Here is a 19583-nt window from a genome sequence, read left to right on the forward strand (position 1 = left end):
CCAGAGACTGTTAAAGGCCTGATTAAATGCAGTTTCCTTAAAGCCATTATTACCTCGATTATCAGGAGTCTGATGAGAGTTCTGTTAGAGATAAATGAGAGGAGCAGCTTCATGCAGTTAAACATTTACTCTGATCTCGACCCATAATTTGAATGATGGGTCATTTTACATTTAAATGTTCCTCTACTGACTGTCTTAGTGACTTTAGGATCAGTTTGGACCTTTACAGACCGAGGAAACTTAACATAAGTCATGTTGTCTAAAATTGTTCTTTAAAACAACTTCCCCTATGCTGGACTTATATACGCCAAAATTATTTTTTAAAGGTGCAGGTAACTAACTTACCAATGTTTTAAGTCAATTTAGAATTGAATCTATTTTTTCAGCCAAAAATATATATATATGTATAGATATCCTTTACCTTAAAAAGGTTAAAAGCTAACATACCTTAGCTGCACTTCCACAAAGTTTCTGAAAGGGTCAGTATTTTACAGAGCTCTTTTTGTCCTAAGCTAAAAATAGACTTTAACAGTATCACCCACCTTGAGCTCTTTATGTAACAGTGCCTGAAACTTTTTTAATGCTGTAAAAAGTCAAACTCGATCAAACTTTAATGGTGGCTTTATTATATTTATGTGCTTCAGTTCTTAATCACACTTTTTGAGAGTTACTTTTCCAATATGTAAGCAAGTCTGAGAAAGGCCCTTTCTCAGTGCCAGCATGTGCACAGAGCATGCTATGTAAATAAACGCACAAATCATAACTTAATGAACCGTACAAGCTTGTCCACCTTCTACTAGGGTTGTAACGGTACACAAAATTCACAGTTCAGTACGTACCTTGGTTTTAGGCTCACGGTTCGGTACATTTTTGGTACAGTATTGAACAACGCAAAACCATTTGCTTGTTTAGCATGTTTATTAAACCAAAAACTTGCCATTATACAGCGAGGGGGGAGGCTCTTCAAGCTCCAGTTGGTCGTTAGCAGCAGCCATGATGCACAATTCAGACACAAGCTCCTGTGGCTACGGAAGCTCTTTGATATTCATCTTCTGATTGGCTCACTGTGAGACGTCACGTCCACACGATCGCAAAGCACAAATCACAGACCACTTTCCTCATGAATATTAAAACACCTTCCCTGCTCAGCCAATCATAGACAAGTACTCACGTTAATATTAAAGAGCCATGTGCAGCGGCTAACCTAAACTTACTGTACTCGTTCGAATACAGCACTGTACCGAACTGAACGGCCGCATGGAGCGGTACAGCACGGATACATGTACCGTTACACCCCTACCTTCTACGCATTGTCTTTTACATTAACTGAGGAAAAAAAAAAACATATTCAGAGGCACCTTTTTGGGGTTACCATCACAGGGTTATGCACAATTAAAGGCAAAAATATGAGTGGAGGATGATTCTACACATAAGTTTGGGATCTTTTCTAAACACTAATTTGTTTGTCAAGTTGTTGCTCTGAGCTCAACAATGACGCAACTCACAATGCATGACATTGAGATGAGATTGAGTTGGACAGCTTTAACCTACATAGCCCTGGCAGTTGTCTCCCTTAATGCAGGATTGTGATTGGCTGACACGTCCGTCAATCAAAGCTGTAGCACGTAGACCTCTCTCCAAACTTCAGCTCAAGTATTACCCAGACCTCCTCCTCAGCAGCCTCCTGGTTTACATTCATAACACTTGTCCTCTCTCGGGAGCTGTCCAGCACCAAACACCCTAATCGTTGGTTGCTGAGAGTTTCTCCTGGAGCAGTCTGGGGTAAAGAGCAAGTTGTGTATTTTCTACGTTTAGCCTATTTATAGCAGGGAGCAGAACTCCAGGCTCCACATTACAAACTGAGGTCTGCATCCCATCTGTGCAGCATGCACTATCTCAGCTGTATGTGGCTTGGTGTGTGCAGCATCTGCACTGTCTCATTGAATCCTGATGGTTCAGGGAGGTGGCCTACTTCTGCTTGCTGTCGCTGCTGATGCTAGAAACGACTTTCCCCTGCACTTTTGCTCCATTACAACTATCTTTTATTCAGTCATTTCTTTCTCCTAGCGTTTTTTCTTGCAATCTCAGTTTCCATCAGCTTGTGATGTAGCTTAAAGGCTAACGGAAATCTGACTAATATGCACAACACACGTGTATGAATTAATAAATTAACATGAAAAAAATCTCTCATATTCTTCCGAACTTACTGAACCTCATCCTCCATCCATCAGCTGTGGCACTGCAGCGACTCCCTCCATCTTTCCCTCTTTCTCTCACACACACACACTCCAACACTCACATGAGAAAAGTCCTGCACACTTGCACACAATCCATCTGCTGCTGTGCTGAGTGCACTTGAGAGTTTGCCTGCATGTGCCCGCGGGCATGGTGGAGGATGTTAAAATGACAAGCTTCATGTCTTAATTAGGATGAGATCTGTTCGCAGGGCAGTATGATACTCTCTCACTGACACACACAAAATATCCTCTAATGTGCAGACACAAGCACTAAACCCTCTCAGAAACTCACATTCATGGGCGATTAGCATTACAGAGCATCCAGTTTGTATTCCTATCACTATATAAACACAAAATGCAGATATTGACGCCTCCAAACACCTTCAGAATTGCAAAAGCACTAAAATTCCTCTTGGTGTGTGAGTAAACCTGACAGCGCACAGCCTGGCTGGAGCTGTAACAGTTGAATCAGATTTGTGAAGGAGGGAGGACAGAATCCTGAGCATGGCGAATGATTTGGGCATGCAGGAGGAATTGTGTAACTACATATGAGTAAGCCACAGGGATTCTCATGCTCGTCATCATCAAAGCGGCTTACTCTCACTTTCAGGGCTCAGGATCCCCCCAAGCATAACTTCAGCCGGAGCTTCACCTGGTCTCAGGTGTTTCTCCTCCTTACAAACAGCTACGAATCTCCTGCCTGCAGTAAACTCTGCAAAACTCAACTGTGCAAGTGTCTTAACTACTGTTGTGAAAACTTAATGAAGCTACTCCTACCAAAACTCTCTGCACCAGACTGTAAACAGGTTTTATTTTGCTCATGTATTTTGGCACCAGCAATTCAGCTCCAGTAATTCAGACGAGTAAACATTTTTTAAACTCAGAATTGAAACTGTCAGCTACATAAAAGCGTCTGGTTGTTCTGTGGTCAGTTGTCACAAGCGATACTGCACCGTTGACTGAAGTTGGTGACGAGGAAATAGACGCTAACAGGGAGAGACCGTACCAAATTCAAAGGCTATTTTCTCTGCCTACAAGAATTAAAATCAAAAATCAATCCCACAGTTTAAGAGTACGCTACATAAAATAATTTTTAAGTGCATTAAGTCTTCGGAAATATAAACATTTATCTGGACCTAACTAACTGGTCATGTGTCCTTCAGCTCAGCGCTAGTGCGCTCCGTCCCCCCTCCTCCTTTCAGCTGTAAGGAATGTAAACAAGCTATGCTTCGGGCGCCGGCTACAGACATAATTGTTTATATTTCCAAAGACTTAATGCACTTAAAAATATATTTTATGTAGCATACTTTTAAACTGTGGTATTACTTTTTGATTTTAGTTCTTGTAGGCAGAGAAAATAGCCTTTGAATTTGGTACGGTCTCTCCCTGTTAGCGCCTATTTCCTCGTCACCATCGATAACAGTTTGTGTCTTACTGAGGGAGAGGAGACAACTTTCTACTGTATCTAATGTCCTTAGTGGTCACATAGAGCTCGTACAACCCCACTTCAAAAAAAAAAACGGAACTATCCCTTTAAGTCAAACATGATTGTCACCTGACAGTCACCAGTTACCATGTTCACACTTCACACCAGAACACCAGCAATGTCTGTAGCAGCCAGATGTTTCTCAATGCAACCTCAGTTAACCAGATTTGACAGTAAATAGAAGTTTTAACTTCCAAAACTTGGAATCCAGTTTTTACTTTGTGTAGTTAATGAAAAAGCACCAAATTATGCGTTTCATTTGTACTAGGAAGTCGGAATTTTCCAAGTTCCTAGTGGGAACGCCCAACTGGAATGTCCCCCGAGGTTGGAATTTTTGACTGGAGAGTCGTAGCATCCACACCAGCCCTGAGTTCCTTGTAGGAAATTCCTACTAGAGGAGGAAACAGTAATTAAGCTCCCGTTATATAATGTTTATTTAAGAATTTTCTGACCAAGGGTACAGTAGTTAACTAAAACGAAACTAAAAAGGAAAACTAAAATTTAAAAAACATTGCAGTTAACTCAAACTAATAAAAACTAGAAAAGAAAACAAAAACAATAAGTAAACTAAAACTGTATCTTGTGTTCACAAAACTAACTGAAACTAACCAAAATTAAAGACAAAATGTCTTTAGTTATCGTTTCTGACAATATTAATAGCCTTTAGGATTTGAATTAATCCGACACATTTTCCCAACCAATTTTACAACAGTTTTCGGCAGTTGTCAGTGCCGCACAGCACCATCACAGCGACGTATTGGGACATGCTTGTTCACTGCACTGACTGGCTGTGCTCTGTGCTGTGACGAAACGTAGTGGAGCAATGAATTAGAGCATCTGCAATAGTTTAATTTCATGTGAGTCTGACTTTATTGTTACAGAGTCCAAGTTTCTAATTATTTAAGCTCATATTGTATTGTTTTATATAAGTTATGTTTTTATTATTTTTATGTAATGTATGTTGACATGTTTTATATAATTTATAGTTATATTTTTTTATATTAAGTTTATATTATTTTCATGTGTTTAAGGCAGCAGCCAACAGTTCAGTATCAGCATTGACTGAGCAGTGAGCACTATGTTGAACTGGAAAATAAACAGTATTACAAAATATTTACTCTGACCTTTTTGAATCCTGCACCTGGTTAATGAGGTATGAAAAAACTAAAACTAAACTAAAACTAAGCCTTGTTGCAAAAATCAAAACTAAATAAAAACTAGAATGCCGGCTTCAAAAAAAATTAAAACTAAACTGTCATGGGAAAAAAATGTCAAAACTAACTAAAACTAAACTATAATGACAAATCCAAAACTATTATAACCTTGGTAAATAAAACACTTAACTTGGACGTTAACTTAACGTTATTCCCACTTCCGTCTTCCCAGTTCAAAGTACAAATGGAGCACACCAGAAGGTAGTCTCGGCTCGCTTCTCTTTTAGCCCTGTAGCGGTTCCTTTTTACCTCAGCAGCCGGAACAACTGACTGATTACTGTAGTTCACACAGTAGTTGCAGGGGGCAGTGATGTGCCCAGTTGCCGACAGTTCTGTCAAAACAACACAAGAAGAAGGGATTGAAGAGCCCATCTTCGTCTGCAGCTCAGTGAGGCGGCATGTCATGACAGGTGCATCAGCACATTATTTTCCAGATGTAGTCTTGACTCTTGAAAAAAAAAGAAAATCTTGTTTTGATGTTTTGATGATAGTGAACACCAGTTCATTAGCCAGATGAACGCTATAACACAATCTAGCCTCAAATGCTGCTGGTGCTCCATGGCTGTTGTTCTTCCCTTTGGAAAGCAGTTAAAAACCTGAATGAATGAATAAATGAGTGTAAAAAAAAGGAAACATATCAATGTTAGATTTCTGAGCAATGAGAGAAAAATTTGGTCACATGTGGTATTTGTTAACAACTTTGAACTGTAAGAGACGTTTGCCCTGAGAACACAAACAAACCAAGTGGCAACGTCAACAACAGAATCGTTTTTGCCCCTGATCACCAACGCGAACAAACCATAAAAGTGAATGGATCCTTAGGTAAAAGTGGCTGTATTTGGTGGGGGACCTCCTTGCATAGCTTGACAAACCATTGCATGATAAAGTATCCCTGTTGACAAAATACATGCCGAGCTGTAGCTGTATGAACCATAAAGGGATTTCTGGAGATTCTTGGGCTTCTGCAGCCAGCAACAAGTGGACACTCAAGGAACTGCAGCTTTGTCCACATTTGAATTGACCTCGTTATTAACACTTGAGCTGCTGCTTGGTTAGAAAGGTTCAAAATCAAGTTCTCAAACAGGTGTAATAAATTCAGGAAGCAGACCTAGTAACAGGTTTATATAATGAGGGTTGAATCTGAAAATCTGTCCTCTTCTACATCGACTCGTTGGCTCATCTCCCTTCAGCCTCACGCTACAGATTTAAACTTCAAACTTGTTTTCTCTTTCATACTCCCATTCCTCTTCTGCACAGCTCGCGCTCACACTCCAGGGATTCCCATTTATTCCCTTTCATATGCTTACCGCGGGAACACAGCTCTAAATGTGTGTAATATGTTTCTGAAGCAGCCTCGCGCTGCAGCGGCAGCAGGCAGATACCATGCATAAAACATGAGCACAGACTCAACAAAACGCAGCGTAATGTGCATTAGTCCTGTTTACTGAAAGAGGGGAATCCATTAAGAGGCTTTAAAAGAGAATTATGAGTTTGAACTTGTTGTTTTTTCCTGCGTGTCACTTTCTATCAGGGGTTGATTTAAAGTTAAAACACTTTTTCATGTGACTCATGGATCCACTGTTGAAGATTTATGGAGGGTGTTTATGCAGTTATTGATTAAAAAGATTATATTTGTGCAGAGTAAACATCTTTGTTTAAGTAGTCAGAAAGCATTGTCAGCAGCTGCAGTGTATTTTTTCCTGTATTACTGGCTTAAATTGTGTTTATGACTGAAAGTAAAGGTTTAAGGTCTAACTTTGCTGGAGTCAGGATTTTTGGGTGTGAGGAAGCAGCTCCCTGTTACTGCAGTACCTGAAGTGTCCACTTGGTTGGCTGCAAAGCACAATTAATCCCCCATAGACTCCAAGTTTGAAACATGCACCAAACTGAGGTGTTGTGCACACTGTGCAGAGTGAATTTCTTAAAGAGGAGACAGAAAAAAAAGTGCTTGAGAATAAAAGTTGTGTCTCTCCTGATCTCAGATGTTTATCCAGACAGCCTTCTGGTGCTGTATTAGTGTGTAAATATTGTTCTGTCTGGCACCTGCCAAGAGTGTTTTCATCACTTTGAAGAAAAGCTGTGTGTTTGTGATGGAGGGAGGATGTTCTGGGGTTTATAACCCTGCAGGGGGTCGACACATCTGTCCCTCACTCCTCCATCATCCTCCTTTTGTTAACACCCCTCAGTCACTGAGGGAGTCAAAAATACACACACACATCAGAGAGGAAGTTGACCTCGAGTTATCCGGAGAATTAAAATCACATCACATTAATTGTTTATTGATGGCTTCATTGTCTGGTACAGAAAATTTCTGAAACTCCTGCTTAAGCTTTGCTGAAACGTCCTGTTCATCCATATTTGTGCTTCTTCTTAAAGTTCCTCATCTTAATAATTCACAGCCATTAAAACTCTCTCCAACGTCCTCTTCAATTTGGTTTTCTCTGAAACTCTGAAGCGAATATGAAATATTGAAGCAGAGCTCTGAAGTTCCTCCAAAATGAAATATTCTGACTTTTCTCTCAGCCTTGCACACAATTCCTCGTCTTTCTCTCCAGCGTTTTGTTGCATTTAAACAAAAACATTCAAACACACCTAAAGCTCACAGAGTAAACAGTGTGACCAGCCTAACAGCTGTGAGTCATTTGTCAAACTATTGACCCAATCTGCTCGATAAACTGAATGTCAATACCAGACAGACAGAGCAATGCTTCTCCCTGTGAGCGTGTTTCCCTCCAGCACTTCTGTGCTCAGACTCATGCCATGTCTTCTTTAATCAGAATAATTTATCACTGCAGCGGCTGGTGAGATTGGGAAAGAGTAAACATTAGTAAGCCTGAAGCTGACAGAGCTTTTTCTGCCAAAAGACAGTTAAAAACACCCTGTTTTACCTTCTGTTTCCCCATATAGTAAACCTGGATGTAAAGTTATAATGCAGGGTGTTCACACTAAACCGGTTCAGATTTTCAAACCTCTACTGATTCATATGCTGTATTGGTCTGTAAACTGATCAAAACTCTCTGTTCTGTAATTATCATGAGATCTTCATGAGACTTGCTACATTTATGAAGTCACAGTAAAACAATCTCCCAGTTGGTTCATGAGTGCGACCTCAAGCACCAAAGTCTGCTTCTAGCTCTGTTCACGACAGGTCTCCAGATGTCTGGCCAATCAGAGTGAAGGGGGTTTGTGGCTCGTGCAGTCTTAAAGAGACAGCAGCTAAAAATTAAGCGTTTTGGACAGAAGCTGGTATAATAGTTTTCCTAAACACCAATGGGAGAATTTTCTTTTATCTTTATTTTATTATTATTTTTGACTACAAATTATGAAAAGTTACCACAGAGGTAGCAGAGGTATATTATAAAGCCTTAAAAAAGCACAATACCCCATCTTTAAGCATCACAGTTTTTCCCTGCAAGTAGTGTCCCCACTTGCATTATTTAACTTTTGTTTTCTCCTCAACTTACCCCGACTTGGGCCCTTTTGCATGTCCAGCCAATTGTGATAATAACAGAAAAAAAAAAGAAAAAGTTTTGCTGAGCGGTATGCAAGATAGTGATGGGAGTAGAAAAAGATCAACATAAGTATCAGGATTTTTCGTTTTACAATTCTTAAATCAGGATTTGTTGTTCAACAGCTTTTTTTTCTTTGTTTTGTTTTAATTGAATCCTTGAATTCTTTATTTGAGTCTTTGTTTATAAGCTTGGTTAGAAAAAGTTACCACTTTTCTCCAGCAGAGGGCAAAATGATTTATGTGATTTGCATTTCTGGGGAAAATATAGCTCCTGATATTGTCTATTGACATCATCATCATTATCCAACTTTTTCACATGGTCTGACATTAAAAAAGGTAATTAAAATTGCAAAAGTCCGAAAAATCGAAGTACTTGCAATGTAAATCAAATTAGCACCCTAAAAGGCGTAAAATGATTGAATTGGGAGTAAAGAATATGGTCCATGAGCCGGATTAACGCCCCGTAGCAGTAAATTAAGCAGTGGTGGAGCCCAGCATCGCAAACACCAACAGTAGGATTACAACACCTGTTGGGCTGCTTTAAAAATGGCAGACATTTATTCATGTGTCAATTAAGTTGGAATACATGAAGAGGATGGTTATTTAGGGATCAAATGGATCCTTTAGAAATATATGACGGTATAGATCTGTACAATAAATTTTCATCTTTATCACTGTTTGTGCATAGTATACACAATTGGTATTTGTTGGAAAGTAGTTTTTCAGGAAGTTCCCCTGACTGCTTCACTTTCATGATGCAGTTGGTTAATGACCCATTATTGGATTGTAGCATGTGGCTAATGCTATGGCTGAATGGGCTGCTCTGTAACATTTTGAAAGCTCCCGTTTGTGTAATGACTTAATGTGCAAGGTCAGGGCCATCGTGATAAATATCGGTATTGACTGATATGAGAAAATATCGTGATGGGACTTTTTCTCATATCACCCAGCTCGAGGAGGGGTGTTAAAGGAGCAAGAAGCAGAGAAGAACTTTTCCATTAGTACTTGGAGATCTCAGACTTTTATTAAGTAAGTAATGAATACTTTGTTGTGTATTCAGCAGGGAGACAAAGCAGGGAACATGCTGTTCTCTGGAGATGGGAGTTCAAAGTAATCACTCTGGAGGAAATGTGCTGGGGTTAAAATAACCTGCCGAACTCCACACATGGAGCTGCTAAATTGAAATTGTTTGTTTGAAAATTCAAACTAATTCCTCAAAGCATGAAAAAACTTCTGAATAGAAAAGTCAGATCTCACAGTGGAAACTTGAATAAGAGGATAAAGGAGTGACACTTCAGCTCACTCCTGTAGCCTTCACTCAGCTGGTTTTGCCTCATCATGAAACAGTAACAGGAAATGAGAAAGGTGCTTCCGGGTTGTGACAGGTGTGTCAGGTAAATGTCTGCTTTACCTTTTGAACTCAGAGCTAACTCCACCTCTCATGGCTGAAGCTTTGACTTGTGCTTATTTACCACATTTGGTCCCAGCCCAAGTCAACAGAGCGAGACAGAGTGAGAACAGGCGGGGTGTGTGACACGTTCATCTCACAACTGACAGACTGACAAGGCCAGTGACGACCGCAGAGAGATGGGGATGACAGCAAGGTACAATGAACAAATGACAGAGGGAGGAAGGGCATGACAGAATCTAAAACGGTGACAATCCAACACTGAACGGCGATGATAATGGAGACCTGGAGCGTGACAGTGACAGTGACAGTGAGACAGAGAGAGCAGCTGACAGGGAGACGATGGCGGACAGAGAAAGATACAAACTTTCTTGATGCTTTAAGTGTATCATTCATCTCCAAACTATCAGAGGATGAATAACAGCAGTAATATCAGGTTTGAAATGAATGATATGAATTCTGTTACTCCTGTGTGAGTTAGAAAGCTTTGCAGTGCCAGAAGATGACGCGTCGTGTCGAGACAGAATGAACACCAGTGTTTTTAACGTCAAACACTAATAATAGCAGTAGTTTGGATTTAAATTAATTAGCTGAACAGTTTAACAGACTGACTCCATGAGGACAGACGAAGAGACAGAGAGGAGCATTGATGACAGAGGGAGCGACAGTCATGAGGCCTTGAGCGGCGTGATCACGTCTCGGTCATAAAGTTTGCTTTGTCTCTGAGGTTGATACACAGACTGAGTGATGAAGTAGCAGCTGAAATACTCTGCAGTGACATCAGACATACGGCCTTCAAACACAGAGAGACTGTTGATCCAAACAACAGGGTTCAGATCTCATCCTCTTTAACACTGAGAGCAGATATCAGACGTGGCTCAAAGACGGGCATCATAACAAAGAGAGGGACAAAGTGCTGGTTTGTCTTTGAGCTGAAGATTATCTCTGAGTGTCCTGCAATTTATATTTAACCTTTATTTTTATGTGTTTGATTTGAATGTGCAGCAACTGATAATTATGTCCTTACCAAGATTTCAAAGAAGAGTTCTGGAAGTAAAAGTTCCAGAGAAAAAACACTGCCATGTGAGTTTAAACATATTCTGCAGCTTTCCAGATGAGTTGGTTTAAGTCTTTAACCAGAAATATTTATTATTTCTGACTGTCACTTAGTTTTATAACAATAACAAGTTTTCTGCAAACATAAACAACAGATAAGAAAAGCAAAAACTTTCCCTTGTACTGATGTAGAAATATGACCACAGTCCACTCTCTATTAATTTACAGTATCCTAAACATGACACTTTTAGATTTTATGTTTCCTTTTTTCTGACAAAAACTAGAAAAGCACTCAGAGAGAGCAGACCTCCGCCAAGCATATTGTGGTTGTTGCTTAACACTTTAGTCCTACTTTAATGTGATACTCCCTTTCAGCAGACTGTCTGCTACAATTTGGTGTTAGTTGCAGATTTGTACGATAGTTTGTTACCTGACAGTGTTGAAAATGATGATGACCCAGTACATATTTCATATTCCAGATCTTAGTATCCAGAATATTGGCAGGATCTGGATCTTGCTTTTACATCAGTCAGAAATGATCATGACCTTGTCTTGTATTGTTTTGCAAAGCAATCCGACCATTTATCGTGAGTTATATACACATATGGTAAAAACGACCCTATCTCACAATGATAAAGAATCCTTTAAAAAAATCCTGGATCCAGACGGTGATCCAGATCACCTCCAAAATGTAATCACTTCTTCCTTATCCTATTTCAAACATTTCCTGAAAATTTCATCAAGATCCGTTCATTACTTTTTGAGTTATGTTGTTCACAGACAAACAGACAAACTTTCCCAGGAACATAACCTCCTTGGGGGAGGTAACAAACAGAAAGTAAGATAATAAGATTTGTATTCGTAAATTTATGAGTAAAATAAGAAAGATAACAGAAGTAGAGTCAGAGCTGCGACAGACAGACTGAGAGAGCTTTGGCAGCCCCCATCGAAGTTATTTCCTCTACAAATTTAACAACTTGTCCAGGAATCCTCTCCATGTTTACCTTGTTTACCTTATTTCATTGAGTTTTACAGCAAATCATATACCCATCTTCGAAAGACAGGGGGTTAATCTTTTGTGATTTTTGTTTGAAAGAAATTATTTTGTGTGCAAATATTTTTCATCTTTGTGCCTCTAAAAAGTGTCTAAAAAGCATGAACAGTCTGTAGTACTGGCTGATATTGTCTAAATGACTGTATCTTTTGGTACCTTTTACAGCCTAACCTGGCTAAAGTCAAGTTATGGCATATGAATAAACAACAACCTGAAACCAACTAAAAACTGAAACCAAGGCAGGGGCGCAATAAGCTGTAGTTCCAGGAGTGTCCACTTGAGGCTGGCTGTAGAAGACACAGAATCCCTAAAAGACCCTATGTTCCTGTGTCCACATCTTTGCATGCTTTATTATATGCTTTTGGTATTTGTAGCTAATTTCTCTCTTTGTTTATTTTGAATATGTGATCTTTTTTTTTTCTTTCTTTTTTTTGGAGGGGAGACAAAACAGAGGTTTGAGAATAAAGGTGGGTCTCTCCTGATCTCAGATGTTTATTCAGACAGCCTTCTGGTGCTGTATTAGCCTTCTGTTCTGTCTGGCACCTGCTAACAGTGTTTTTATCAGTTTGGAGGAGAGCTGTGTGTTTGTGATGGTGTGAGGCTGTTCATTATAACATCATAGTTTGTTGTTGTTGTTGTTTTTCTCCATTTAAGTTTTTTTTTCACAGTCTGCTGCTGCCTTCTTTGGTTTCATGATTTATTATGATGAGGTTGTGTTATTATTCATGGATCTTTGGCTGTGTGGAGATGCTCAGTTTTGTGTGTTTGGTCCTGATGGTTTTATCAGAAATGCAGCTCACCCATACTCAACATTTCTCTCTCCTGCACAGAGTGACAAACGGTGACAGCAGCCCTGCTCTGAGCTCTGAGGTTTGTTGTACTCTGGGTGCTCTGGTGCAGTCATGAGGTTTAATAACCCCGCTCTGCCTGGTACAGTGAGCGCCGAGGATGTGTTCAGTCAGGCTGCGGTGAAATAACCTCATGCTGCTGTCACGGGTCTGACAGACAGTGACGCAGAGGGAGGGAAACAGATGAGACCACTGCTCTGGCAGTCATGATGTTTATGATCTGTGCCTGAAATGATGGCACAGCTGCACTTCATGAAGTAACAGAAAAATGATAAAAATACAGGCAGTTTCTTTCCTGAAGTTCAGAAGTCACACGTCGATGCTGTTCAACAAGCAATAACTTATCTCTGTGTTATCACCTTCTCATCTCACCTCTCTCCTCCTTTGTCTCCACAGTGATCTGTAACTTCCGGGGCTCGGTGACTCAGGGTCTGGCTCTGGAGGTGGGAGAGACGGTTCAGATTCTGGAGAAATGTGAAGGTAAGACTTCTGCCAGATGAAAACCTGTGTGAGGTGTGTGTAGGTGGATGTTTGATTAAATCATGTCCTTCATTATTGTATCAGGAGCTCAGAAGCTTCACTGAAGCACCAGCTCTTAAGGGCTTAAAGGTGACATTTGAATACATAAGTGGAGTAAAAATAATATGCAGGAATAAAAGTCAGGAGTAAAATGACGTTTTATAGAAATTTGAACCTTGAGGGCATCAAAGAGCTGAGAAACCATGACAGAAATAGGAAACAGAAGAATGAAGATGATACAAAACTGCCATAAAAAACTTCAAACTGAATCATATTCTTCTAGAAATTGACCTCAAGGGACAGGCTTAACGGCATGCACCCCATGTATCGAAGTAAAAGACCCTATCCGCAGTTGCTTGTTCAGTTTCTGGCCTCAACCCTTTATTTTCTGTCACCTCCTTCTCTCTGCTCTTTACATCTGACTCTCTTAAGTTTGCTTGGTGATATTTTTATCAGTCCAAAACGTTAAGCTCAATCAGAGTCATGGTAGGATAAAGAGGCGTTGATAGAGGAATGTTTTGGTTCAGGCTTAAGCAAGAAGTATCTGTCAAGTATCTGTCGGATGTGTCGAATCCCTAAAGCAGGGGTCCTCAAACTTTTTCCCGTCTGGGCCAAACAACTTTTCCCTTCTCTGACGAGGGGCCAGGGTCAGTTAGTAAAAAAAAGTGTGACAATCACAGAGGTGTCCAAACGTAAATATTTATTGTTGCCCGGAAAGCCACACATAACCAAATATTGATAACCCTTTCTGGGATCTTGACGAGAAAAAAAAAATCAGAATATAAATAATAACACTGTTAATGACATATATAACACTATTTATGAAAAAAATAATAATTAAATGACCCTTTTCAGGTTTTTTATTGAAAAAAGACCATGAAATATTAACTTTCCTGTAGACACCACTGTTTGCAGCTTTCTCATTAACTTCACTGTGAAAACCAGAAAGCAAGCAGGCTAAGAAACCAAACTAAGTGATACAACACCTACCAGCACAAAACATTTCACTAACAGTATGGTTGTAAAACATTTTTTTTTTTTTTTTTTTTTTAAGGGAGGGGTTTCAGATAGGGCACAAACTGCAGAAAGGTAGAGTTAAAAGATATAATTCATGCAAGTCTCGATCATGGGGCCAGGCTAAAAAAAAAGAAAAACATTATGCGCCTCTGGTATTGTTCAGGGGGCCAGGCAAAATGTGGAGGCGGGCTGTATCCGGCCCTCGGGCTGTAGTTTGGGGACCACTGCCCTAAAGTATCTTTTTTTTGGTGCATCAGCACAAAACTTAGGTGCACCCACATTTTTAAAACATACATCTTAAATGCCATCAGGTCATCGCTTTCCATGACTTTCAAGTAATGTCAATAATTTTAAACAAGAACAAAGTGTAGAGATGTGTTTGTCTTTATTTTAAACATAATTTCTAGAAAAAATGTACCAAGTGTTTAAAGTGCTTCACTGAGCCGAAATTAAACATTTTAAACTCAAACATGAAAAAAAAAAAAAAAAAGTCCAAAACAAACTGCCTGTTCCTCAAGTGCATCGCTGAACTGAATTGACATTAATCAAATGTTTTTTCATGAGAAAAAATTCTTATTTAAATTTGGTGAACAGCAACTCGTCTTTGTCACTTTTGTATACAACATAGTGTTTTCCTAAGGCCTCGTCTGTTTTTGGTGCAATTTAAAGGTTTATCTTTTTATTTGGGTTTAAAAACTGCTTTAGATTTATTAGACTGGCTGATGCACATCAATTTACATGTTTACATTTAAATCATTTTTGAGTATAATATCTTTAAAATCATATTTACTTATAGTTGTTAAGGTAGAGATTGAAGTTAAAGAGGAGAAATGGTAATAATGTGTAATTGTGCACATCCTGGTCACCTCTACCTCTATCTGTGCTCTCACTGTGCCACCCCAGTCTGAAAGTCTGGACACGCCCCTGCACAGAGGCACATAGTGACAATGGGATGTAGCTAAAACTTCTCTCCCAAAGCGATAGCAGAAAGGTTACTTCTGGATGTGCACGATAAGGATTAATGAATCAGCTGGTGTATAATGCACGCAAGTTAATTCACCCCACCAATCATCATTAGGTAGATACAAACCACACAAAATGACAGGGGGTACTGACTTTATATGTGGATTAAAACCTGGAAACAGAAATGGAAGTTTTTTCTGCAACTCACAGGATTTTTACGTTTTGACATGTGCATCATTACAGCAAATAAAACTAGACTGGAATAGATTTTCTCCAGTAACTGTGCGTCTTATGTGCCCACAATGGGGCAAACTCCATCGTGCACCATACAGAGCTGGGAAATGTAAACGTACTTACAACTTAGAGCAGTGAACAGTGAACAGGACCACAGCCAATCAGAGAAAAAGAATCACCCAAGCTCTGTCTCTTATTGGTTTAAACCACAGTATGACCCTTCCCTGAGTAAAAGTTCTGTCACAGAAGAACATAGAGAGAAGATGTGAATTCAAAAAAACACATTTTCACCTGGTGGGGTCAGGTGCACCAGTGCAACCAAGAAACAATATCAGTTGCACTCTTAAAAGTTTTGGTTGCACTCTGGAGCCCTGGGTTCGTTTCTCAGCCCCCCTCTCTGTCCCACAGAGCCTCTGAATACTAACTGCTGAGTGTGCGTCTCATCACCTTAAATGTTTAAAACTAGATTACACCGTTTTTCATGAGAGCAGCCAACACAAGGCTTCGGTGTAACTCTACTGTTGCAGCTGCGTCGTTACAAGCACATCGATTTGAAATAAAGCCCTGCTCTCTTTCTCTCCGTCTCCCATGGCTGCACCCACTGCTCGTCCAGTAATGAGTTTAAATAGCCTGTAATGGTCTGCTGCAAGCCTGGACCAGAGCCCAACTATTAGCTGATGTTACTCCCGTTGTTATTTCTGCTTTGATTCATAGAAATTAGCAGCTGAAGCCAGGATGTGTGTGTAGCAGGGAAGTGTTGTCTTTTCCAGATAATGAGAGAGGATAGGCTTCATTAGCCGCAGCTGGCCAGGACGCTCACATCGATCAGACGCCACAGGCTGATGGAGTCTATCTTTACCCAGGCTGGGGAGTGACCGGAGCGGTGAGGGAGCAGGAAATGTTTTCCTGTAGAGTCACCTGTTCTCTTTCTGTCTGTCTTTCTCTATGTAGAGATTTTTCTTTACTTTTCTCTCAGCTGTCAGCCTGACTCCCCTCTCTTCTTCTCGTCTTTATTTTTATTGACCAGCCTTATATTTCCACCCTCAGCTGAGCTAATGCAACTTATTTTTACAAAACACAACTGGACTGGCTTTTACCTTAGTGTGTGGCATTAAAGCTTTTCCTTTAACACTTGGTGATTATCAGGCAGACCTTTGTCTAAGATCCCTGTGGCATTTCTGAGTCTCCTTCTGCCACTGTTTTTACTTTATCAACATGCAAAAACATTGTTAGCTTCAGAACATAATCAGGTTTCAAAGCAGAACTGATATTCCTGCTCATGTTTTTTAATATATATTTTTATTGTATAGCATTCATCCCATCCAGCAGCGGTGACCCTATAACACTCATTATTTCTCTCCTTTTTTTCTTGACACTTCTTGAGTGACCATATCTGCTCTGAGTCTTTGTCATTGTTACATATTCAGCTCCTGCAGAAAATACACTGCACACTTTCAATTCAGGAAGTAGACTGAGTCTTCAGGATGCAAATCTTTTTAAATGAGCTCCCTGCCCTCCTGCACTGTGCCGTGCATTTCTCTGCCCGCACTAATGCCAAATGATCCTCCTCAGACAGAAACTCAATGACTGTAATGACAGTGATGGTGAGACGGCGGCCAGGCTGCAGGAATGCAGTCCCACAGCTCCATTTTTAAAATACAGATTACAGTCATAACACTCCACAATGCATTAGACTTAGATTATGGGCCTCAAAGCAATTTAAAGTCTGAGATTCTGACTCTTAGCACTGTCAGCACTACTGAAGGACCGCAGCTAAGAAGAGCTGCTCATTATTCTGGAGAGGTTTTTCAGCTGGAACGAATCCCTCCCAGAGAGCTGCCCGTTGTTTCATGATGTTTTAAGTAATAAACAAGAAGGCTGTGGAGGAAAAACAGACAGAAAGGATGAGTTAGTTAGCAAATTAAATCAAATAGTTGGATTCATAAAACATTGTGGAGGGTTTATGTTAATATCTGGAGTCTTAAATTTAAAGAAGTGATGTGAAGCTTTCTCTTCAACAAGTTAAAATAAACTTTTTCATGTTGATATTCAAAGGGGCTGTGAGGAGTTTTTAAGTGATCTTGAAAATGTCTAGCTTCTAGATATATGCCTGATCCTAATCCACTTTTTAAAATGACATTGTCAGAATCAATATAGGTTATTTTGAAATGCTACTTCATAGCTTCCTGACCGGGTCGAGCAGGGCCACATTAATTTTCACTACATCGAATGTGACAAAACTACGTCGGCCGACAAGTTCAGTTGTCAGAAGGAAGATCTTTGTTTTTCTCTGCTGAAAATGATTTCTGTCAATAATTTTGTAGTAACAGTGGAAACATGAGCCTAACTGTCAGACAGAAAAAGGATAGAAAAGCAGAGAAAGAAGGAAAACTGAACAGAGGAGTGACAACCTTAGCTAAAGGCTAACACAGTGGCTAAAATGTTAGTGATAATGTCCATTCCAACCCACATGTAGTAGTTATTCTGCAGTGGTCTGTTCAAATTCGAGAGTCTATCAATAAAATGAAGAGTGAGGTTACGTTAGCTCTGCTTGGTAGATGAGCACTGGCAGGACTCAGTGGCGATTGCTCTAAGACTTCAATGGAAGCTCAGCTTCCTGTAAAATTTCCCCCAAAAAAGTGGTGATATGTACTGCTGTGTGTACATTTCATTGACAAAATATGCACTAGAGTTCCTTCATCTTTTGTTCAGAATCAGCTACCTATCACAGGAAACTGGCTCGACCTCCTTCTCATTCATCCCGCAGCGTCTCTGCAGCACTTTAACACTGTCGGACGCTGAGCGTCTTCTGACTTCAGCAGGGAAGCATAGAGTGGGTCGTTCTGCTGTGGAAACTGGATTGTCATCGGATAAACGCTGGGCTTTGTCCTGCCCATCGAATGCTCAGCATCTCTGGGGGTCTATGAGACAGTGGGCTGGGCTGGACAATGGGCTCTTGCATAATGATTGAATGATTTGTCTGAGGCTGAATCCCTTTTCGATCGACAGTGAAATGAGCCAGTCAGCGATCTTGAAGAATGACCCTCCACTGGAGCATCTTCTGAGTTGTTCTGGACTGATCCGGAGGCTTTATTGATCCCCAGCGAGTTTACCTTTCTTAAAAACGAAGAGCGAACACTAGTAAAATCCCTGGAAAAAACACCTGGTCGGTACGACAGGGTCACTGATCATTTTCTTGAAAATTTACAATGTAGGCCGGCAAAAATTAGCTTCCTCTCCTTGACTGACCAGCAGCTGCCACTGGCAGGACATAACACTTTATGGACACATTATGGGCATGTCTCAGAGCACGGGGCTGCCATTAGCACTAAATATGGACAGCCACTAAACTATAGTGCAAACTGCCATAGTTTACTTGTTGTCACGTTTCAAACATCAGCACTACATAATTGTTGATAAATACCTTATTTTGTCGCTTTGAATACGGTAAAAATTTCTCCTGAACACACACCAAAAAAAGCTGCTTTGAAAACGAGATCTGATCTACATTCATCTCCAAAACAGACAAATGCCTTGATTAGAGTCATGTCTTCATGACAGTGTGCGTTAGACTTCAGGCCAAAGGGTGGCGCTGCAGTCCAATTAAAACAGATCTTCCTCACAGTCTCTTTAAAGGGGCTTTATGAAGACCATCTAGAACAGCCAGTGTTTTTCCAGGATAAAGACTGAGTTTCCCATTAGTACTAACTCCCATTGTGATAAGGAATTGACTCTTACCAAGGTGTGTGTTTGTTTTGGAGCTAATGAATTGAGAGCAGATCAACTTTTCTTTGTTCAAGACAAGTTTTTACAGGCTACAGCGCAAGGAGGTAATGTGTAGTTACGTAGCACTGTTGCTCGAAACCTCACAAAAGCAAACTTTCTAAACTCAGTTTATACCATAGTTTAGTACAGCACTATATTTAGCGCTTCTCACAGCCCAGTGCTCCGTGTCTGTAATGTCCTGTTTAGCTTTCTTCTGCTCTTCTGTACTTTTTTAAACTTTTGACAGTATGGCATTGTCATAGAGACTTTC

The 19583-nt window shown here is 40.1% G+C and overlaps 1 protein-coding gene across 3 annotated transcripts in view; it reads left to right on the plus strand.

Moving 5' to 3' along the window:
* LOC141798023 (dedicator of cytokinesis protein 3-like) overlaps positions 1 to 19583 on the plus strand; it is a 272445-nt gene that overhangs the window by 96874 nt on the left and 155988 nt on the right. For all 3 annotated transcript variants that reach the window (XM_074679790.1, XM_074679799.1, XM_074679807.1), the window contains exon 2: positions 13211 to 13294. In XM_074679790.1, coding sequence (XP_074535891.1) covers positions 13211 to 13294 — 84 coding nt within the window. The remainder of the gene's footprint in view (positions 1 to 13210; positions 13295 to 19583) is intronic.

This window comes from Halichoeres trimaculatus, unplaced genomic scaffold (genome assembly GCF_033239565.1).
Source record: "Halichoeres trimaculatus isolate MK-OKI-2021-1 unplaced genomic scaffold, fHalTri1.1 fHalTri1_scaffold_1, whole genome shotgun sequence".
Lineage (NCBI taxonomy): Eukaryota > Metazoa > Chordata > Actinopteri > Labriformes > Labridae > Halichoeres > Halichoeres trimaculatus.